Source organism: Myiozetetes cayanensis, unplaced genomic scaffold (assembly GCF_022539395.1).
Source record: "Myiozetetes cayanensis isolate MyiCay16 unplaced genomic scaffold, myiCay2020 scf5-8, whole genome shotgun sequence".
In the NCBI taxonomy this organism is placed as follows: Eukaryota; Metazoa; Chordata; class Aves; order Passeriformes; family Tyrannidae; genus Myiozetetes; species Myiozetetes cayanensis.
Window position 1 is genome coordinate 48,140,806 of NW_026087742.1, and position 24,772 is coordinate 48,165,577.

At 35.8% G+C, this 24,772-nt stretch overlaps 1 protein-coding gene across 1 annotated transcript in view; it reads left to right on the forward strand.

Moving 5' to 3' along the window:
* Positions 1-24,165, forward strand: part of PDS5B (PDS5 cohesin associated factor B) — a 100,838-nt gene extending 76,673 nt beyond the window's left edge. Inside the window, 11 exon segments of the mRNA XM_050331319.1 lie at positions 3,745-3,949; positions 7,602-7,716; positions 8,072-8,204; positions 8,990-9,109; positions 9,360-9,422; positions 11,837-11,982; positions 13,923-14,028; positions 17,040-17,482; positions 17,574-17,675; positions 20,599-20,740; positions 21,575-24,165. Of these exon segments, the coding sequence (XP_050187276.1) occupies positions 3,745-3,949; positions 7,602-7,716; positions 8,072-8,204; positions 8,990-9,109; positions 9,360-9,422; positions 11,837-11,982; positions 13,923-14,028; positions 17,040-17,482; positions 17,574-17,675; positions 20,599-20,740; positions 21,575-21,610 (1,611 nt within the window). The 3' untranslated portion in view covers positions 21,611-24,165.
* Positions 24,166-24,772: the final 607 nt, after the last annotated feature.

Sequence of the window (24,772 nt, forward strand, 5' to 3'; positions counted from 1 at the left end):
TGAGAGATGAGATTTAAATTAGAAGAATACAATAGAGTTATCAACATTTATAAATCAGTTAGTATCACATTTTACTAAAGCATCATACAATACTTTGGATTGGAAGGAACCTCTAAGGATTATCTCATTACAACTCCCCTGCTGTGTTTCGGGACATCTTCCACTAGATGAGATTGCTTAAAGCCCCATCCGGTCTTACCCTGAACACCTCCAGTGGTGGGGCATCCCCAATTGCTCTGTTCCACTGTCCTACCACCCTCACTGTAAAAAGCCTCTTCCTTATGTCTAATCTAAACCTAACCTCTTCCAGTTTAAAACTGTTGCCTCTTGTCCCATTACTGCAGGACTAGGTAAAAAATTTTTCTCACAACAAGGAGCCTTCTCTTATTCAGGCTAAACAACCCCAACTTTCTCAGTCTTTCTTCCTAGGAGAGGTGTTCCAGCTCTCTGATCATTCCTCTGGCCTTCCTCTGGAATTGCTCTATCTTCTAATGGGGATCCCACAGTGCTCCAGATGGGGGTCCCATGAGAGCAGGGTAGATGTCAAGAATCACCTCCTTCAACCTGCTGGTCCCCTCTCCTTTTGGTGCAGCCCAGGACATGGTTGGGTTTCTGGGCTGCGAGCGTACCTGGCTGGCTCATGTCCAGTTTTTCATCCACCAGTGTCCCCAGTCCCTCTTGGCAGGGCTGTTCTCAATCCCTTCATTCTTCAGCCTGTATTGACACTGAGGATTGCCCTGAGTCAGCTGACTTGCACTTGGACTTGTTGAGCCTCATGAGGTTCCCATGGGCCCACTCCTCAAGCCTGCCAAGGATGCTTCTGGATGGCATCCCTGCCTGTCCTCCAGTGTATCAACAGCACCACTTGGCTTTGTGTCATCCAGTCTTACTGAGGGATGTACTCAATCCTGCTATCTTGTAACTCATGGAGATGAATAACGTTGGTCCCAGTATTCACCCCTGAGGGCACTGCTTGTTACTGATCTCCATCCAGACATTGATTTATTTTCTTTTTACTGCAGTTCTGGGGATATGACCTCCTAGCCAATTTCTTATAGTCCATCTATGAAGACCGTATCTCTCCAGTTTAGAGACAGGAATACTGTGTGAAACTGTGTCAAAGCCCTTATAGAAATCCAAGTAGGTGACATCAGTTGCTCGTTGCTTCACTGTAAAAGGCTATTAGACCAGTCAGGCATGATTTGTACTTGGTAAAGCCACACTGGTTCTCTGTAATCCCCTCCCTATGGATATCCATATGACTTGACACCACTTACAGGGGAATTGTTTCTATAGTATTAGTTCTGTCACTTTTCCCTCCTCATTTATTGATTTTTTTTTCATTTTGTGACTTACTAACTTGTTTTCTAGAAAACTAGAAATTCCTGTCAAAACAGGATTTATACCTTTCCTTTTCACTGCAGCTCTTAATGGATTTTGAATACTTACAAATAACTTTTCTAGATGTTCTTGAGGTCTTTGCAGTTTTCTTTGTCACTGTCAGTTCAGATCCTCAGACACAGAGTAGCTGTAATGGCACTTTTTTTTCCTGATACTGCCATTTTGTAATGTGTAATGACTAGAGTGCAGAATACATAATTATGTGTTGTCACTAATTGCTGTATTAAAGCTGCACTGGTAAACAGGGGTTTTGTGGTGATTAAATGAATGTAGTTCTAGTCATTTAAAAATAAGTTCTGGATGTGTTTGACCAACGTTATAAGCTTACCAGCAGTTGGCTTATTTGATCTGCAGAACAAATTTTTATGTCAGCAGAGCTTCATACTGAAAGAGAGTAGAAAATAATTGAGCGTAGTGTGGAGTCCTTCAGTGTTTAACAGGCTTTAAGACCAGATTTAAGATCTAATAAGCTTTGCTGTTGAAAATGAAATTTAATTGAATGAATAAATATTTTGGATTGCATAAGTTTCATTTGTTTAAAAAGATCCCACAACTTTTTCAGTTTTCCTGGCTAACTCAGAGTATTTCAATTGATGAAAGAGTTAGAGCTGTGTCTGAGTAGTACATGATTCTTTGCAAATATATTTTTTAAGTGATTTTAAATGGTGAAATTGTCATGAATTGACATTAAATTCAGAGATGCGTATATGTAAAATTGGATTGATTTTATGGAGTTTACTTGTATGCTATTAAAAATATCATACATTGGATAAGTTTTATCCCCCTTATTCTCAGTTAACTAGTGTAACTGAGCTGAATTTAAGGTTGTTATAAATACAAAAAGATAAAGAAATGATAATCATTCCAATTGGCCGGACAACACCATCAGTAACATTGAACTATAACTTCCTTGTCCCCTGAGGCAAAGAGGACATGCTTCCTTGCTCAGACACCAGCTAGGCATAGGTTTCTTCTAGGCTTCCTAAAGGCTTTAGACTTAGGTGATGTTACTGAGGAGGAAAAGAAGGCTGTATCTTAACCTTCTGCTTGGGGGTGGATTTGCTTTTGTGAGGCAGTGCATCAAGAGTAGGTCTCACGGTTTGGGTCTGTGGGCTTGGGTTGCTTCAGCTCTGGCTATGGCAGCTGTTTCATGGTTTCAGTCCATACAGGAGGAACATTGCTTGAAGTGCAGAAGGGGAAATGGGGTTGATTGAAGAAGTTTCTTGTGGATTTCATTTTTGATGGAGAAAGAGTAAGGCTTGTTTTATCTAAAACATGATCTCTTTTGATACCATTTGAAATTTAGTAGAGTCAAGATTACCAGTGACTCAGTTTTGGTTCTGCACTTCCAGTTGTCTGATAACTGGAAACCCTCTTCAATCCTTTCTGAACTTTAAAACTGTCATTTGACTACAATAGCTGCTTATTCCTGTTAGTGTTTTTTCTTTACGTTTAGAGAAAACAAATCTTTCCTCTTGCCCTCTTTCTGGAAGGTTAAATGTGCCAAGCTGTTTTTGTGGCTTTGTTTAGCTTAAGCTTTTCTCTGTTTTCTTCTAACCCTTTTCTGCATGTGCTTCTGTTAAGCTTCCATGTCCTGTGTTACTAAATGGTTTGTGTTGTATTAAGTGGTGTACGTAGGTTTTTTCATACAAAAAATTTTAAAGTTCATGTCTTCTCTGGAAATACATTGCTTAGTAAACTGTAGAAGTACAGTTGCTGCCTTCATATTATTTTACTTTGTGTTGTTTGGCAGCTGTTAGACATGGTTTATTCTCTTCCATGGTCAGTCATAGTTGATAGGTGTCCACAGAATAATGGAAATACTTGGTACTCTCTTCAGCGTTTCAACTCATCTGGTAATTGTGTTGAATTTTATTCAGATTTTAATATTAATACCTTGTTGCAAATGTTTGAAATCATAGCAGTAAAATCGACATGGTGGTGGTTACTGGTTACTAAAACGTTTTCGTGTGGATCTTTGACTTTGGCTTCACAAAGCAAGTGGTCCTATTGTAAGCAATTTCATTAACTCCATGCCTCAGTACTATGCTAAATTACACCTTGGGTCCTGAGTGTCGCATCTTCCTGTACAATTCCTGAACCTTAACTCTACTTCTGATTTTAAGGAAAGCTTCAACTGATTAATTCAATTAAATTGCTCTGAATTGGCATTTTAAAAAATCCTTGAATTTCCAATGTTTCTGTGACTACAAGGTCAGAAATTGATTTTTTTTTCATATTTACCTGGGTTTCTGTGTTTTATTTCACAGTCTATTACTTTTAGAAAAGTTTACTGTTATCTCTTCTAGTTTTGACTGGTTTATTGGTTTTTTTTTTTAATAGGATGAATGTTACCAAGTGAGACAAATATTTGCTCAGAAACTTCACAAAGGCCTTTCTAGACTACGGCTACCACTAGAATATATGGCTATTTGTGCACTGTGTGCAAAAGATCCTGTGAAAGAGAGAAGAGCTCACGCCAGGCAGTGCCTTGTGAAGAACATAAATGTCAGAAGGGAATATCTGAAGCAACATGCAGCAGTTAGTGGTAAGAGAGTAGAAGTTGCTTTTTGGTACAAGTGCTGTAGTTCAAATGTAAATGTGAGTAGACTGAAAACAGTGATGATTACCTGGTTTTGTACACAGAACAGCTGTAAATTTCACTTAGTGATATCTAATGAAAACTGAAATTTTTCAGTTTTTATGATTTTCTTTTGTCTGGATTTTCTTTTGATGTTTTTTAACAGGCAATTCTGAGGTCCTTCAGTTTTGTTAAAAACTGTGCAAATGCTTATGCCTAAATGTATTGAAAGTGAAGTAGTTTTCCAAAGCAGTTTTATGTACTGTTTCAATTTAATGGTTAATAATATTCTAAATGAAGTGACTGATTAATTTTACTTCAGTAATTAATAATACGTAACCTTAATGAAATAAATGTTATACTAAATTGACTGTTTGTGCTGCTATATTGAGTAGCTTCTTACCTTATGCTGGCAAAGGTCTATATTTGTAGGCACTTCAGGATGAGTTTATGTACTTCTTTCTTCTCAGTGCCAGCAATCTGATCATGGGAATAGTTTGGAAGCTATTATGGGCTCATGTTAGCTATTTTTTCTTTTATTAAACCAGTCCTTTTGACTTAAAGCTACATATATGCAGTATGACAACACTGGTATATGGTTATAGGAAAAAGTAGACCTTTATGAAGAACTGTGGGCATTTTGAATAAGAACTATTGAAAGTTTTATTTCTTTCAAATATTACTGATTGTTTGGCTTTTGTGAAATAAAGGGGATTTTTTTCATCTTCTTTAGCATAAACCAGACCTGTTTCATGAAATGATCTCACAGATGCCGTCAGATAACTGATTTCCTTTTGTGATTATGAATCACTTTATATTATCCATGTCAGTTTGTCTTTCTTAGTCCTCTTAGATTTTGATCAGGGAATAAGTCTGCAGAGAAATCCTTTTGTGTATCATTAATTAAACTTAAAGAAAAAAGAGTGGTACTTTTCTCCACCTCAGTAACATGTAAAAAGAAAAATAAATTGAGTAAATACCTCTAAGTCACCTTAAGACAATTCCTCTTGAAAGCTGAAAACTCTTTTTAGTAGAAGGAGGAAAATAGAAGAATTCTTGTATGTTTAAAATAGATGCTATGAAGTTACTATCAAAAATCTGTAGAAGAAATTAAGAGGAGCCTAGGTGTGTGTGATTTTCTTTATCCAGTAGAACCTCAAAGTGTGCTTGATGGTTTTTTTTTCTTGCTGAAATAATTGAGTGATACCATTGATTTGATATGTGCTATAATCCATGAGAAGTCTGGATTAAATATAGATTGCAGGATTTTTTGAGGATTACAGTGTTAACTTTGTGCCATTCAGATTTAGCAATCTGAGCTTTCAACAAATAAAATGTCTCAAACTATTTGTGTCCTAAAATATCCATATTGCAGTAGTACAGCTGAAGCTCAGTTCTGATAATAACGTGCTATTTAAATGTATAGGTGTTTGCCACTCCTCTTTCTAAGCATGCAGTAATACAGGGTAGTAATGACTGTAATACCTCCTCCTTTGGAAAACTGTATCTTTGATTAATATAGCTATTTTTCTGAATCTATAAATGTTTTATTTTGTGATACATTTTGTCTTGAAAACTTGGTACAGGTGAGGAGGATATCTGTTGCATATTTTGGGGGGATTTCAGCTTTTGTTGAGAAGATGGTAAATATCTGGAAAACTTCCTAAGGACTAGTACCAGATAGTAAAATGCCTCTTTTCTTCCACACTGGCCTTTTACAGGCTGACGGGAATTATTCTCAGCTCTCTTAAATTCTCTAAATGCTATTCAGAGTGGAAGCCACTCAAGAAGAGACTTATTTTGATTGTGTATCTGTTACTAATTTCATCTGGGTAGAGACGTGTCTTGCATAGGAATTATTGTTTTCTCAGGATGGGCTTTTACTTGCAAGTCAGTAAGCAGAAAAATATCAGGAGTGAAGATTAATTTTTTTAACAAATTTCTTTCCTAAAAGCTCATAAGGAGCTTCATGAAGGGTTTTGGCACGTTGTAGTTTTATATGCTGGTAGAAAAGCCACTCTACGTTTCAGGTTGTGTCTTTCTTCATTAGAGATGAGGAAACAATATGTAATTATTATTTTTAGTCATGACAGGGGTTACATAGAATATATGTCAATATTTGTTCTTTACCTGTTTTGTCTAGAACTGCTTAATTTTGTTTTCCAGACCCAGTTGGAATTATTGTTATATTAGAAATTGTCTGAAGCAGGAAGTTGCTGAAAAACTGAGTTCATGAGCTCTTGATGAACATTCTATTGAAGTTACTAATTAATGCAAATAGTAGTGGGTTGGTTTGCCTGGGACATGTCTAAGGCAAGCCAATTATGCTAGTGTACTGAAGTAATAATTATGTTCTTTTCCTTCCATTTCACATCTTTATTTTTTTATTTAGTAATGCTGTCTGAAATGCAGGACAGTGCTTGAAGTTAATAGGGCAGTGTCAGTTGAAACACATCAAAAGCTGCTTTGCAGAGTACACTGTATTTCAATTACATAAAAATAGCTTGAAATAGAAAGACACTGGGTGGTATTATACATATTTATATATATATATATATATTATGTGGACTGTGCATTACCCCTATATATGCAGACTTCTAAGAAGGTGATAGATTAAAACCTCACTTATGCATGACAATTATTTTGTTTTGTAAAATCTACAATAATGATGTATTTTCTTTGATGTGCACAATAAGTGTCAAACACACCCCATGTGAATACATGTATTGGAGATAAAAATGTTAGTTTTCTAATGTATTAAAAATTGTTTTCAAAAATTATTATTATATGTAATGATTTACAGATGTTTGGACTTATATCTGAATAGGGGATAGTTAAAGGCTTACTGAAAGAAGATTTTCCAGACTTGATCATGTCTTTCGTGACTCTTTACTAGCTCAAAAATGTGATTTTTTTTTTTTTCCCTTCTTCTGTTCTTCCCCCCCGCCAAAGCAGAGCTAGGAATTTCCCTCTTTCCTTCACACATACATTGAAGTGCTTATCCGTAGTCATGTTAATACTATAACTTTGCATTTGCCACAAGCACTTAAGATCAGATGCTTGTACCATAGCAAGGTACACAGAATACTAGCATGCCTTCCTTTACCTGTTGTCTTGCCTGTTGCACAGGATACAGGTTTAATAATTAAGGTGTACTGTGCATCTACTGGTTCCTCTCAGGCATTAGGCTAAAGAAAGCAGTGTGGATATTTACTGTAAAATGTTTTGTGTTTTTTTTATTTTTGGTGTACAACTTGTCCTTTTGTTTTCCTTACCCCATAGGAAAGGATCTTTTTTACTCTGGTTTTCCTCATCAAACTTTGAGATGCTGGAGTTCATGCTGCACAGTGTTGGTCAGGGAATTTGTTACCTTACAGAATACATATTTTGTGATCATAACTCTGAGAAGGCCATTGGCAACAACCCTTAGTTTTTGAATCCCTGAGGAAAATCGACCTTCTATCGGTCATGATGTAGGAAAGAGTTTCTCCTGCAGTCATTGCTTAGGATTACTTAAAAGTCTCAGGGGATGCTAGAAAAATGTTGCCCTTTCCTCTTTAGGAAAAAAGTGTATTTCTTAGTATGTAGTTTTTTGATCCATCTTTCTTCTGCTTTTCAGAGAAACTGTTGTCACTTCTACCAGAGTATGTTGTTCCTTATACTATCCATCTCCTAGCTCACGACCCAGATTATGTCAAAGTCCAGGACATTGAACAACTCAAGGACATTAAAGAGTAAGACTGCTTTTAATAGTGTTATTTCTAAATTTATTGTAAGTGAAATTTTAATTCATTGTGGTACTTTATTGCAGTGTCAAGTGCAAATAATGATGGCAATTATTTCTGTAAAATATTGTGAGAAATAGTATAGATGCTTTTTTAGTGCTCTCTGGTATTTTACAGATGAACTCTTTACCTTCTGCTTGTCCTACATTCGTTTCATTTTTTCTAAAGAACAGTTTTCCCAGAGTTAGACTGGTTCGAATTCATAATACTAGTAAAACCTAGGCTAAATCACTTTCTCAAATGTGCTTGTTTAAGGATTTCTTTTGTATTTTTATTTGTGCGGAATACTGCGTTTCTCCCTTAGGTGCCTATGGTTCATACTGGAAATATTGATGGCTAAAAATGAAAACAACAGTCACGCATTTATCAGAAAAATGGTAGAAAATATCAAACAGACTAAGGATGCTCAAGGACCAGATGATCAAAAAATGAATGAAGTAGGTGATACTTTTTGATTGGAAATTGCATTTAATTCTGGCCTGCTTATGGAAGGGAGTTGCTTCTTGTTTATATACCAACTTCAAAATATCTTTTAATGAAGTTGTATGTATGAGACTATACTTTATATACTGTAATGATAATATTTATTATATTTTAGATGACAGTTATTTTCCTGTGCTTCTTGCACATCTGCAAGAGACTTTTAATAGTTTTCAGTCCTTTTCTTTCTGTCTCAGTAAGATTACTAAATACTAAATAGATACAGCATCTACTGTTTAATTCATCTACTAAAGTGCTTTGTAATAATTAATTTTTAAAATGCAAGAGTAAGCTTAGTATAGGAAGAAAAATAGTTAAATTAGAAGTCTCTAGTTTTTGTATTGTGTAGTGAATGTATCAAACCCTAATCTTTCTTTTGTGGTTTTAACATTACACAATATACAGATTTGTCACTTTTCTGCTTTGCCCACAGAGATGAGTTTTTGGTAGTGGGTGGGTGGGGTGTGTTCATTTGTTTGTTTTAACTTTGTCTTAGAAACTATGGCAAGGGCTGTTCTTTAGTGCAGAAAGATCATGAAAACTATCTGTCTTCAACTGATAGACTTCTCAATGCTTTTGCCTTTAGTGTCTGTATTTCAGTACCCTGCAATACACTGTTTAAGATGATTGCTTTCAAACTGTGAGTTCTTGTAGTTCTGTGCTCAGAAGATATACTATCTCTTGTCGAGATTTCAATGAACTTTTAAAGTGTTGTTTGGTCTTTTAATTTTATTATTTACAGAAACTATACACAGTCTGTGATGTAGCAATGAATATCATTATGTCAAAAAGTACAACATACAGTTTGGAATCCCCTAAAGACCCTGTACTTCCAGCCAGATATTTTACTCAACCTGACAAGGTATACCATGACATTTAATTTTTCTTGAGATAAGTCTGTTAAATTTTGTAAGTTGTAATTCAGTGTTAAGTGTTCCAGTTAAAAATTCAAAAGCATAAATGATATAAAGGAAATCTTTCAGTGTTATCTGTCTGTCCGTCTATCTATCTATCTATCTATCTATCTATCTATCTATCTATCTATCTATCTATCTATCTATCTCATTCACTGATTATTGCTGTAATTCTCCCCCCTTCCCCTTTCTTTACAGAATTTCAGTAACACCAAAAATTATCTTCCTCCGGAAATGAAGTCTTTTTTCACTCCTGGAAAGGTAGGTATGGTGTGGGGGCTTGAGGGGGAGGTGTTTTTTTCTTCGGGGTTTTTGTGTGTTTGTGTTGTTGGTTTGTTGGGGTTTTTTTTGGTGGTTTTTTTTTCAATTGAACTAGCATGCAATTTATGAAATACTTTAAGAGAACAGATTGTTTCTAGGTATAGAAAAGAGATGGGTAGAAGAGAAAACTGCTACTGTCTGTGCTGGGTTGTGGCAATAATAGGCAAAGCCTGTTGTCGTTAAACGGAGAGAGTCCAGAAAAAAATCCCTCAAACAATGCATAATATTTGACAAGTTTACAAAATGGTTAACCTTCTTTTCTGCAGAAGACTACAGTGTTGCCTATGAAGTGACAGCTATGGAGAACTCCAACAGAAATTATTTTTAAAATCTCACTATTAATCTTTGGCAAAGCTGAATACCTTTTACAGGATCTTACAAGATAACTGACTGTTCTACAGTTATGTTAACTTGTCTTTCAAAATATGCATTGTGTTGAATGGCAGTGTTCTTTCTTCACTAAAACTAAACCCAGATACTCTTTAGAATAAAATTGAAATCTAGTAAAGGAAAAGACAAATTGTGGTTTTCATCTGGATTAAGGTGTTCTGCTCTAGATGACAAAGAACAATAATTTGCTACCTTGCAAACAAAAGAAATTTCAGCAACATCATTACCCTTAACTTTGCTAATGAAGCATTAGCTGTGAGCTAGTAACTTAGTAATAAAGGAGGAATGCAAGTTAGGAAAAAAAGGTAGATGAGCATCTCTTTGAGAAGTTGAAAGTCAACGTTTATGAATTGGAATAGATCATCACTGTATTGTGCATTTGAGTGCTTGAACACCATGGATTAGAGATTGGCTTCTTACTTGTGAAGACACAAAAGTTTATAAAAGGAAGTAGTTCGTCTTCCAATATTTGATTTCTCCAGCAGCTCCATGTCTTTCATATATACTAACTGAAACTCTTTTGAATCCTAAGTTAACTTTTATATTATTTTCAATTTCTGGTGCCAGGTACTCTAGCTCTTTTTGTGTTGTTTTGAAATTTTGTAACAAGCAGTAGAGCTGTATTTGACCACCAGAATTTTCAATTGCTTCACCATCATGAGAGGAGCGAGAAATGAAAGTTGATTTAGGGAGTCCTAGATTTGGAAATGGAATACTAGCTTGAGAGGATGTGAGTGAGGTGGGTATAAGCAGGGAACACTGAGGGCAGTAAGGCTTTGAGTGTATCTTCTGTCATAAGGGAGGAGCTGTTAGTTCAGGCCCTGTTAGTCCCTTCTTAGTACCAAGTCCAGTTCAGTGTGAATTTGAAAATCTCTGCTTTTGAGCTCTTTCAGGAAATGCATATTGATTAATGTTTAGTTCTGAGCTAATAGATGTAAATTGTTAAACTGGATTTTGTTCTCCAAGGTTTTTCTTTTGGAAAGCATATGCTCTTTTGCTTGTACTCAGTGCAGAGTGAATCTTTTTAAGTGTAAAGTTCCCTCTGGCTATAAAGGTATAATCGGCACTTACTTCCATGATGCATAGCTCTGAAAAAGGAACACTCAAAGCTGATATGATATGCATGTTGAACTTTTTTAAACTGTCACTAACTGTAGACATAGCTAGAATCTAATATTGAAAGAGAAGATGCATAATTAGAAATGTAGGGATTGGTCTTTAATTCAACATTTTTATACTTGGATGTTTGGCAGAAATGTGCATTCTCTCTCGGAGTAATTGAACTCTCAGCTCTCTCAAAAGTTTGTATGAGCTGGAGGCATTCAGCATGTCTGAAAGATAATCCAGTTAAATTAATAACCTGAAGCTCACCAGTGTCTGGAATTTTGGCACTTATTAAAAGACTAATATTTTTTAAAAGACTAATATTTTTATATCTGTGCAAGAGGTTTCAGAGTCTTCTCTACAGTATTTGACTTTGGAGATTCTCATTCATTCCCAATTGAAACTAATGTGGTTGCCATTACACCTAAGCCAGTTTAATGTCTCCTTTGCTGGAAGGGCCATTGTTCTGCTATTTCTGTTTTGCTAGTACAGGTGCTTATCTGATCCAGATGGTGAGCTAGTTCATGCAGATAAATCAGCAGAAAGCAAACTGCACACAAAGTGCTGAAGTGGCTTACTGCAAGGTCAGGTGAACACTCTGTACTACCAATGAGAAGAGGACAGAATCTAAGGGTACGGAGAAGAATACCAGTTTTGGTGGCAGCTAGCTATTTCATTACAGCTTCCTCAGCTTCCTTCTGGTGTCTGTTGTAGCTTTCATATGAAAATGTTTATCACTTTGTGTTAAAATTAAGATAATGATTGCAGAAAGTGAAATCTGTGAATATTTTAAGCATAGTACGTGTTAACAATATCTGAACGTGTAGCTTAAAATAAAGGAAATATATTTTTGGTTTCAGCCCAAAGCAGCCAATGTTCTTGGAGCAGTTAATAAGCCTCTTTCGTCAGCAGGCAAGCAGTCTCAATCCAAATCTTCTCGAATGGAAACTGTAAGCAATGCCAGCAGCAGTTCAAATCCAAGCTCTCCAGGAAGGATCAAAGGGAGGTTGGTAGACAACAAAGGAGCTTTGATATTTCAAATATTTGTAATGGAAGCTTTGAATATTTCTGTAGTATTTTTTAAGCGAAAGACAGAATTCTTTTATCTTACATTGAAGTAAAGTTATAGTACTACATTAGTATAAGTGAAACCATGAATTTGGCTTTATGTCCCCAGAAATAAATGTCCTTAAAAAAAAAAAAAAGGAGGAAAGGAGAGCCTCATATATTTTGGTTTTTGAGAACAAGGTTGGGGGTTTTTGGGGTGTTTTTCAGGTAGATATATATTGCCCCACACACGTATATATGCACATGTGTACATGTGTGTGTGTACACACACAGCTGCAGTCCCTAGGAACCTCACTGTACAGTTAACAACACATCAGAGATGGTGAGGACTGGTAGGCCATTGTGGTCATCTCGCATGACTTCATCCTCTAGTCCCTGCAGTTTGCTGGACTTTGCAGATAAACATTGTGGGATTTTAGTTTGGTGATGAAGAGGTGAATGTACTGTAATACTACGTAAGTCTCCTAGTTATCTATCTTTAAAAGTTACAGTTTGTGCCAGCTTTGTAGGTTATTCATCAGTTACTGTGTCTTATGTTCATTTTTTTAACTGAAAGTCACATTGTCATTAATTTCTTTTCACAGACATTGAGAGATTGTGTAGCCCCACTATTCATATTTTTTCACAATCTTTCAGGACTGTGAGGAAATGCTATGTTTAAATACAAGGCTTCTCATTTAGTACTTCTGTGACTATTTCATACATGATATTAATTTTACATGTAGTACAGTGTTTTACAAGAAATACTTCTCTGCTAGAAAGTCTGCAGAAAGGCTTATTTCTTACGAGTCATGCAGGTTGACATGCTGGAATACATTATTGACTGGAGACAGGTGGGCTCCAGATTCTCCTTTATATCCATCAAAATGAATCTCAGACCAAATTTTAAAAAAGGCTGCACTTGCAGCCTAACATGTTCTGTCATCTTCACGATCTCTCCAGTTCACCTGAGTTAAACTGATGTTTTGAGTGGAGATGTCAAAGACAGAGAGAAGTGATGGCAGTGATTCTGTATGTATGGTATTCCCAGTTCAGTCTGTCGGAATATATACAGGCAAATTTGCATCTGTTGAGATGATGTGTAAAACCTAAGCTTCCGATTACGTCACATTTTTTACAGCTTTTACTCTTGTAGAAGTGAGAATGTCTTTCACTCACTATGCAGTGTCTAGGCCAAGGATTTAAGGGTTTGTACATTTGAATACCATTTTTCACTTAAACTCATAGCATATTTCTTTTCATTAATAAATGTGCACTGGTATTTAAAATCTTGTTCTGCCTACCCCAGGGCAGATGAAATGAAAGGACTCGTGTATTGGCTTTTGTGCACTACCTTTTATCTGTGTGTCTCAGTGATTTACATATGCAGGAGGCATTATTGTGCACATTTGCATTTGTAGAAACTGAAATAAAAATTAAATTTCTACTGTAAAAACACAACAAAAAGCAGAGGGATGAACTGGTCTCTGAAATTTAAATCTGCTATTTTATTGCCTATATCTCAGCATAGGAAAGTGTACATTCTTTGGCTGGTCTGTCTGTGGGGATCTTTGATTGATATAGAAAAGTGTATGCAAATGGATGCAAACATGCAGATCTCTTGCAACTCAGTAAAACTCTTCTGTTTTAAAAAGCTGCTTATCTTTCTCAGTGGAAAGAAAAGTCAGTGTGGTTTACGATTAAAACCTTTGTCCTGAGACCTAGGTGTTCTGGCTTGTGATACATGGTGACTAGAGTACTCACAGTGAAATGTTTCTTCTGCCAAATTATTCATTTTAGTAGTATATTTCTTAAGAAGATTGTTGTTCTTAGTTTGTTTTTTTTTTAATGATTGCCCAGTATTGTAATAATGGGGTAATACATGTTTATTCATTCTAGGCTTGACAGTACTGAAATGGATCACAGTGAAAATGAAGAATTCACACTGGCTTCACCATTACCAGGAAAGAAAACTGACAAAAGGGAGGACTCTGATCTTGTAAGGGTGAGCTGTTTGGTTGCATTGAGATGTTTCATTTTAAATCACCAGGACAATAAAATAAAAATTCATGTGATAATATTTTATGTCATTCAGGAAAATATGCTGAAATTGAGTTGATATTGTAAACTACTGGAAAATGTGGTTAGAGTTGGATATGAAAATAGAATGAAAAAAAGGTTCAGTTTCTCTGTTTTCATAGAATTGTATAAGTTGGAAAAGACCTTTTAAAGGTCATCAGTTCTAACCGTTAAACTGGCACTGTGAAGTCCACCACTAAATCCTGTCTCTAAGTGTACTTAGGCCTTAGAGAGTGATAGCCTTGTCCTTACTGATGGATTTATATATATATATGTAGATCAGTAATGATGAAGGTTCCTAATAAGGATATAAAACATTATTTGGACTCTCACTCAGATGTAGTGCTTTAATACATAAAACAAATTATAAGCAGGGTAAGTATTATCTTAAGCAGTATTTACACCTGCATCAGAGAAAATTGTAGTTGTATTGTAATTTTAAAATCACATAAAATAACAAGAATTTCACATACCACTAGTAAATTTCAGTTCTTCGTGCCTTAATAGCAGTTGACAATCTATATTTTGTAGTATATCCTGATTATTTTGTAGTATTTGGGCTATGCATGAAAAAGTAATAAGATCAGATCTGTTGAAATTGGATTTTCTTTGCTACATTAAAGATGTTCTGTGTCTGATGTCACGGCCGCTTTATTATTTTTTTTTTTTTTACTTCTCTGACACTTTTCTGTTGTCTTATTATATCAGTCTGGTACATTTTTCTTGGTTGCTTGGGATGTAAGCTACTGACTACTAAAAGTGTCCTGAATTTTTGCTTGTGTTGAAGTGTAAATAATCATCTTACATATCTGTTATATCTTGTGGGAAAAACAAACTGACTTATAACAAAATCAGAAAAATCAGGAATCTCTTGTCAAAAAAAACCTCACTTCTGTAAACTTTAAAGCCTGAGAGTCCAAACAGCTCCTGATGTGCAATTTATGTTTAGAAGCATTAATTTGAACTGGTAACTGAGGAAGCTGAGCAATAAAGCAAATACAGTTCAGTGTTTTGAGTACTTTTGCATGCATTATTGCACTTTAAATCTGTAAGTGAGGTGCTTAAGGTTATTGATTCAGAACTGTTTTTTGGTTTTTTTGGAGCTGGGGAGCACATTATAGAAAGCATTAACTGAGAAACAGAATTTTAATTTCGTAGCAGAAGGTCCATGTTTTAAAGATATCACTCTTCAGGATGTTTATCCAAATTAAATTATAGAGTAACACCTTAGTTCTCAAGTTCTGGGACACTGTTTAACCTCAGGGAGAAACTTTAGTTTGAAAACTGGCTGCAGTTACCGGCTAAAAGGACCTGCAATGACAGATGTACATGATGACTGCAAAGGCAAATAAAACAGAATAATGAGGATGTCACTGATCTAGATCAACAGTTTTGTCACTGAAGACATGAACTGACAGGAGATGTCATCGTTGTTCAAACATTTTTTTTTTCCATCTTCTTCTAGTGTCATTCTTTGTCCTTTAACTTCTTTTCCTTTTTTTCCCTCATATCCTCTCTAGATTTTCTTTCTGTTTTTCATGACAAAGGTTTTTGGATAGAGTGGAAACATGAATTTGTAAGCTGACTTCTAGCTTACGTCACAATGGAACTGTGAAGGAAAAAGCATTCAATTGGGTTTTAAGTTGTGTAACTGTCATTGTGTAGATTACATTGCCATGTGGCAAATACTAATAATGTGCTGAAATACAGTAATGTAAGTATAGAACAAACATTGATATGAAACAGAAATACTGTAAATATTTGGACTTTTGGACAATTTCATGGTCTGAAATGAAATTTGGTACCGGTACCCAAGAAATAGTACATGGGTAATATTTTCTTTTTTTTATTTTTCCCAGGGGTGGGGGTTGGTTGGAGCAAACAGGCCCTAATAGCTGCTTATTGAAATCTTTGCGCTGTTTGTGGCTCTTTACTGTGCACTTTACAGAACTAAAGCATGAAGAGGTGAAGGAATATTTTTTGTCTTGAAAGCTTATGATTCAGAAAGGGTTCTGTCTTTCTTGACATAATGGAGGGTAGGGATGCCATCCAGAAGCATCCTTGGCAGGCTTGAGGAGTGGGCCCATGGGAACCTCATGAGGCTCAACAAGTCCAAGTGCAAGTCAGCTGACTCAGGGCAACCCTCAGTGTCAATACAGGCTGAAGAATGAAGGGATTGAGAACAGCCCTGCCAAGAGGGACTGGGGACACTGGTGGATGAAAAACTGGACATGAGCCAGCCAGGTATGCTCACAGCCCAGAAACCCAACCATGTCCTGGGCTGCATCAAAAGGAGAGGGGACCAGCAGGTTGAAGGAGGTGATTCTTGACATCTACTCTGCTCTCATGCTCTCGGGACCCCCATCTGGAGCACTGTGGGATTCCCATTAAAAGACAGACATAGAGCTGGTTAAAGCAGATCCAGAGGAAGGCCAGAGGAATGGTCAGAGAGCTGGAACACCTCTTCTTCCTTCTACAATTGTAAATTCAGGTTGCCCACTGTCTCCTGTGTTGGTGCCTTGACAGTGCCAGGGTGGGAGCCAGGTGTAAGCACCCTGCAGCTCACAACAAGAGCTTGAAGCCACCGTTTGACAATTCCCATCCTCACCATCTTAAAATTTTCCTATTGGTAGAAAGGCAGTTACGGATGTTCTATCCTACTGTGTTTGATACAGCTGAAGATACAAATGAGGAAGACCTTACACACTCCAGTGTTTTGACTACTCACCTTTCAAATAATCTTTTTCTCTTGCCTGGTATTTTTTATGTAGGTATGTGTTTATACTTTTGCAAATGTTTTTGAAATGGGTATGGTAGACAATATGAGACAACTTGTGTAGCGTGAAGACTCTGTCTTGTTGGGGGAAGTTTCTGCATGTGACTGTTTAATATGGCAGTTTAATTTTTTAGTTTAATGGTGTAATCTTACCTTTTCAGTCTGAGGTGGAGAAGCCTAGAGGAAGGAAGAAAGCAGCTATCACAGATTCAGAAGAGAAACTAGGTATAGATGACCTGAATAAGTTGGGTCAAGAGCAGAAACTTAGAGGTAGTCAACGGGGAAGGAAGAGACCTGCAGTTGTTTCAGAAGCTGATGAAACACAATGGCAAGATGAAAAAAGGCTAAAAGAGGATGTGATAGAAAGTGAGGATGAACAAAACAGTCCACCAAAGAAAGGGAGAAGAGGACGCCCCACCAGAACAAATAATGGGGGAACACCAAAGGAAGAACCAGTGGCCAAGTCATCAAAAAGGAGCAAAAAAAAACAACCACCAGCAGCTGCGGCAGAAGAGGAGGAGGAGGAAGAAGAAAGGCAAACTGAAAACATTGAACAAAAACCAAAAGGCAGGCAAAATAGGACATCAAAAAGAACACAGCAGAGGTAAGTCCATCTCCTTGTAAGCTACATATGTTTTATCTTTGGACATTAGTTATAATTTGATGTTTTGCAATTTGGGTCTTCCTCAAAACAGAGCAGAACCGTCTGAAACTAGTACAGTTGAATCAGCACAGTCTACGCCACAGAAAAGACGAGGAAGGTCATCACAAACACCACCATCTCAGCAAAAAAAAGTGTAAGTGTTCTAAATCTGTGTTCAATGAAAATTAAAAATATGCCTCTGTGCCCCCTAGCAAACCTTTACGGAAAATATTTCAGAATGCTGTAATTGACAGTTAAGAAAATAAATTGCCATTGTTATTTCTAAAATGTTTTCCTTAGCTGCTTCTCCTAGGGCATCTCAAACCAGATCAAGAGACTGTGAGTAAGTTCAGGGTGCTCAGGTAGCATAATCATAGCTTTGCTTTTCTAGGAGAAAAGTCAGTAAAGCACAGGAGGGCCTTGAAGATAGGGCTTTATTAGGACTTTAGGAGAGAAAAGTGGTCCTGTTTGTTTTGGATGGGGGGAAGAATCAAATTGTTACTGTAGTGAAACAGTATTGTGGAGAATTAAGTTTTTCCTGAATCTTCCTAATGTTTACTTTCTGGTTTCTGGCCTTCTTATTATCCACTTGAATCATTTCCACATGAATAAAACGTGTTGTGATCAGTGAAAGATAGTAGCTTCTGAAAATTATGAAGTGCATTAAGCTCCAAAATGAGGTTAAACTCTGGGGCTAGCTTCATTTTCTTGTGCCTGCTGTAGGAAAGTACAGGTATCTCTACCTTTTCTGTACATTTATAGGTAATAGTATATGAAAACAGAGGTGTACAAGTGGTTATTTGCCCAGTTGTATCTAACTGCAGCTCATGGAACAGATTTACTCTTCTAGAACCTGGTGATAAATTCCTTATGCCACTACTTCAGCACATTTACTGTCTGATGTTTTGTATTACTCCATTGTTTTTCTGTCTTCTGGGCTTAGTTAGCATCATATTGATCTTTCTCTGGCAGTGTAATGTACTGATTTGCCTGACCCCTGAGATTTTCCATACCAGACAACTTTGTGTGAAGAATCTTGTATCCCCATTTCACATTCTGGTTTCACACCAGATCACTTGATCTAGCATTTTGCACACACAATATCCCGGCCTTTCTAGTATTCTTACCTCAGGTCAGATCTCTACTGCTCCTTTACTCTATAACCAGAAACACAGGACTCAACAGTTGTTGTTACTACAGAAGTCACTGCTACATGTGCAGTAGAATAAGAGTTGGAGGGTGCTACTACCATGCAGAGAAGACACACCAACAAGTCATTGTTGGGTGACATGCTGTGTGGCGTTTGTCAAAGATTGCCTCCACTAAAAAGTATATTTCAATTCACTTCTCAGTGAAATTGGTGAAGCTGTTATGTTTGTTTACCCCATTTTAAACAGAAAGTAAACTGTATCACTACCTGTGAGCAGTAAGAAATTTACCTCTTTCGTGTGTATGTATGTTATTCCTGGCACAAGGAACCCCAGTAAGTTGGTTCAGGGTTCAAAGTTGTTGGATCCATTCTAGATTTCATTTTAAAAATATTGTGGTTTTTTTGTTTGTTTGTTTGTTTGGGGTTTTTTGTGTTTTTTTTTTTTTTTTAATGAGACCACCCTTTTTCCAAATCCGAAAGAAAAAGATGAGACAGTAGTCATTTTTAAGTCTTTAAAGTACACTGTAGTCAAATCTTTCTTCCTTTTCCCATGTACATATCTACAGCACTTTTAACTGAAGAAAGTTGATATATTGAGCAGGACCACAAGATAGAATATATTTAGTCCAAATACTTAAAGCTTTATGGGCTCCTTGGGAATGGATTTCAAATTAGAATTAGGGATTTTGCCTCTGAGGTGATAATGTATCCTGTGGAGTGATAGTGTATAATGTTTCTGATAGCAAATTAGGTTACCAATTAGTGCATGTGAACAGGCTTATTTTTGTAATATGTGAAAAGATAAACCTAGCTTGTGAGTAATTCTTCTGTGTCATTTTCAATTCTGTTGCTTCTGTCAGTCTTGGAAGACTTGATTTGGGCTGATTTGTGTTACTTCTTAAGGGGTGGTATGCTGGTTAGTGCTGAAACCCCCACTATAATTACTGTATGCAATTCAGAGGTTTTATTTTGTCCAGATTTTATTGGTTCGCGGGACTGAAAATTCCTACCACTTTTGTGGTGTAGTGGTGCCAGAGGACAGTTGTTTTTGATCTTTGCCCTCAATGGAGATTGACATCTATCCATTGTCTGCCTGGAAGAGAGTTTCTTGTTTAATTTCAACCAAAAAGTCACCCAGTTTGGGTGCAGCAAGACTGCATCTGCAGTAAACAGGATGGTTCTGTGATTTGATTCTGGACTGTGCTAATGTAATGTGGGTGATGCTCTTTAGTTTTGGATATATATATAGTTGGGTTTTTTTTAAGATGAGGGGGAATGGCTAGTTCTCAAGTAAAGCAAGTGGGTGCTTTTTGCTTGTGGCACAGGTCCCATAACTAAAACAGACAATTTTAAGATATTGTTGACTGATTGTTCTTGATTATCCTAATAAGGTTATTGTTATCCTGATTATCCCTAGCTCTTAGGATGAGCTGACTTGGAGTACTTGCATTTAGGTTCATTATAGTGTTAATTTCATGAACAGCAATATGAGTTCTTCTAGGTTGTGTATAAACTCCTGTAGAAGTAGAGTACATCTGTTCATTGAGTAGAACAGGGAAAAACCAACAAATAGTATTCAATCTCTGGCTGTTTGGCTTTTCCTGTTCAGTGCTTGGTGTTGTTCACTGCTTCAGCCTGTATTCTGGCACTGAAGAGTAAAACCTTTGGAGGCAAAACTTTTCAACTTTATGCTCCTAGCCCTCTATTATGGAAGAATTTTGTTTTCAAACGCTGTTGTCCAACCTCCTAGTTCCACTTCTTCTGTCCCATGTATGGATGAACTATATAGGTGCATAAGACAGGAGTATTACATAACATGAAATTTTAAGGCTTCTGTTTTTGTAAAGTAGAATGTTTGCTCATACAGTTTTTACATTTGCAGACCCATATGCTGTGAAGCTAATCTTTATTTTTCTTCTCATTGTAGCCGGGCAGGACGTTCCAAACAAGCAGCCAGTAAAGAGAATGAATCTAGTGAAGAGATGGATGTATTTCAGAGTAGTTCACCGGTCAGTGATGACATTCCCCAGGAAGAAGTAATGGAAGAAGAGGAAGTTTCCACAATCAATGTAAGACAGATGCCTGAGATTTTCTTTGTGAGTCTTTGTGGTGATCCTCAGTGTATTGATGATCAGAGAATGACTTCTCCTGTTCTCAGAATGACTTCTGTTCTTAGAACTTATCCCTCCTACTTTAAAATGAATGGGGTGGTTGTCAGCTGCCATTGTCGTGTAGTGGAGCTGCACTGTAGTTTCACAGAGAAGCTGCATTTCTTAGAAAATACCTCTTTTTGTCAAGCATCTTAAAGTTTCTGTTCTGTGTAACCTTTCTCATCTATCTGCCAGAATTGTGTGTTATCTAATGGGAATTATTTTCTAGGTAACTCCTGCTTATTCTTCTCAGCTGAACTGTGATAGTGAATAAATTCAAAACATACACACAAAATAAATAGTACTGGAAAATAAGCATGACATCTTGGAACAGAATCCTAAACCAATTTCTTCCTCTTAGCAGTATATACAAATATGTTAAAATAATTTAACTTTTATATTTATTTCATACAACTACATTAACAATGTTAGTAGTAATACTAAAAATTTAGCCGTGAATGCCTTTACACTTTTGGATACGTCTGATGATTGGAGCATCTGAGTTTATGAAAACAGAAAAAACTGTTTTCGAATACAAGAAGGACACAGGCTCAGTAACATCAAATGAAGTTACATCCTGGTCATTGAACGAGACTTGTGCTTTTGATAAAATAAATAATGAATGCCACTATATACAGTTATTCAAACATTACTGAGCAAGACTGAGCGTTTTTTCCATTATAAAATATATTTGTTCTCAGATTTTTCAAAATTTTTCTGTAAAAACATTAAAAATAATTTTTCTCCAAATAGGTCCGTCGCAGAACTTCCAAAAGGGAAAGGCGATGAGTGAGCATGTAGTTACCAGCCTTCCAGGTGAAAGCTTTGAAGAATGCTTTTAATATAAAGCTTGAGACTGAATGAAGCTGTTAGTGCACAAATGGGGTTGCTGACAAAAAGACAAAACCTATTTTCCTGCCCCTGCATTTGAAGTCCCTAGGTCACAAGCTTTAGCCACACACATGTTGATATCATTAACTGTGGATTTTTGTGAAGTGTAATGTGCGCTGGCTTTGTAGACATATGAACTAAAGAAGAAAACTGTAAATAGTTCTTTTTTTTAATGTTTCTGACTTATAAAGTGCTTGTATAGCTTTTATCTGCGGCTTTAAACTGACAGTATCCCACTGTTTATTGGATCGATTGATTTAAAAAAGAACAGTTTGTTGAAAATTGATCTCAAGCAATATCTGTCAGTGTTCGTATTTGTACTCTTGTTGACATTTAACTGTGAAAAAAAAATCAGTTGAACAAATAGTGCCACTTTCTTTTGCCACTATTTGTCATGTGGAGGAGAAGAAGAAAAAAAGTTTTTGTTTCCTTCATGAATATAACCTAGTGTTTACCTTCAGGCACCTACTTATCATCAGAGGTGCTAAATTACTTTCTTTTACAGTTGAACAATGTTGGATAGAATAATACAAGAGATGCAAATTGTGAGAGAAGTTTTGTTTTACACCTCAGTATTGATGCCAGACTTTTCTGGACTTGTAGTGGCATTGAAAATTCAAAAAGGATTTAAAATATTTTAATTTTAAAAGTGTGTTATTAAATAATGTACTGAATACCCTACCCATTTTATCTTCCCCTATCAGTTTTTATTAATCTACTGTATCAATAAAATTCTGTAACTGAGTTTTTAATAGTCTAGTATGTTAATGTGTATAGATATTTCCTTCTGAACATGATGCAAAGAGCAAATTATTACTACATTATAATATGAAATCTGATATATAAACATTAGTGAAAATACAGTTCTTATTACAATGTAAAGTTAATCACAAAGAGAAATTTTATTGATGCAGTGTGTCTTTATAAAGCTGTTCTTGAGAGCCAAGTGTTTTGTATTTTATAGTGAAGTTGCATGTTTATGAAAAATGTGCTGAAAATGGGATGTAATGTTTTTTTGGAAACTCGTATCTAGCAGTAGTATATGGTAGGTTGCCTCATGAAAGAACCTTTTATTGAGAGTTTATTGTACCTTTCTTTTTTGTTTTTGAGCCAAATTTTTTTGGTATGAAGAGCTAAGTTTTTGTTGGATAACCAGCTGTCAGTTATTACGGTCAAGGTATTCAAGATTTGAATGAAGCTCCATTTTTATTTTGTGCTACCTTAGAGAGGTTGCGTTTTGTTGGTGTGTTTTTGTTGGTTGGTTTTTTTTTTTTTTTTTTTTTTTTTTTTTTTAGGTATAATCTAAAAAAAAAAAAAAGAAACAAAATGCTTATAGCAGTATCCTGTATGCAGTTTTACAGTTTACAAACTGTTTCTTTGAACCAAAATGTATCAGTTACTACACTATGCTTAGCCAAGCACTCATTATACCTTCAGGTGCTGTTCTCCCTCTGGTATCCTACAGTTGACAACACATGAAAAATCAATTTCTAACCTAAAAAAATTTTATTTCATTGAATAATGGAGCATTTTCATATAATCTGTCAATAAATAAGTTATTGTTGCAAGGTGGCCTGTAAAGATCAGAGAAAAGGACAATACTAAACCATGGATTTACTGATTTACAAAGTGTAAGATTACTAGTAAGGCAAGCAATCCTTAGAATTTTTTCATTATGCCTTTTTTTTTTTGTACCAGTGGAAAAAAAGTATTATAAACAATTAGGTTATTCTGCCTCATCTTAACTTCCCTCTCTTCCAGTATTCAGCTTTTCAACATTTGTACCTATAGATATGGGGTTAATGCTGCCTAGAAAGGCAAATATGGTTGATAAGAATTGACTTTTAAATAGTTGGCACAACAGAACTGGCTTCTTATGCTTCAGCAGTGCAAATGCAAGTTGTTGAGGTTTTTTTATGGTATAAAATAATTAAAAACTAGCTTTATATTTTCCTCTTTGACAGAATTGCACTGAAAACATTTATGGAAGATGTACCTTTAAGTCCATTTTATACAAAAAATATGAAAAATTGATGCTGAAACTGCTGCAGACTCTCGAGGCTTTATGTGCATAAACATGGTTAGGTTAAATTTCATCGAATATTGATGCACCATTACTGATCATAATGTTTATTGTAAATTTAAACTATAGTTTTGCAAATGTTGATTTCTTGGGTTATAATGTGTAATTCATTATTTCTTGAGAAATAGGCACAGCCTTTCATTCTTATATTCAAAACTCTTCTAAGTTCATTCTCATCTCGTATAAAGAAAATGAATATTTTATGTACTAACATTTTGAGATCTGCGTACAGTAACTACAGTAGATTATAATTATGTACAAAAGATAAATTGCTAACATTCAGTTAGCATGCTCTTCTGCAATGATAATGTTAAGTTTATAAAAATGTACTGTATTACATTAAAAGATCAAATTGAACTCACTGTAACAAGTTCCAGTATGACATTTTTGTAAGATTACCGAAGTATCTTGCTGTACTTTGCAGCAAATTAAGCCTTTGTTACATTTCCTTTTCTTGCTGCAGTGCAACAGGAAACTCTCAGTGATCTGTAGTTCATATGCAAAATCCAAACAGGGATTGTGATCTTTGTACTAATGTTTAAGAGTAATTCGCTGATTCCAGAAACGTGGTGATCTTTTACTTGTTACCTACTGAGTTAATGAATATTTAGGGTCAAGTAATCCACTAATAGGAAGGAAACATGAAATTGCTTGAAAGTTCTAGTGTGAGTACACCTGTTCCACCTTGGATAGTCTAGAATTCTGTATTAATTATACTTGACTTTGTCAATTGACTTTATTTTCTAGCAAAACCGAACCCTTTTTCAAATATTTTGACACTTGCTCTTTTGACGTTTTGATCTCTGTGAACAAAAACATTAGAATTTACAAAAAGATATTCATATTAAACACATTTTTGTCAAAAATGAATATGCTTAATTTGTAACTTGAAAAGAACTTAGAGTTGAAGATTAAATACATCATTCTGGCATAGCATTTGTCATCTGATAGTCTAAAAAAGACACCACCAAACTTGA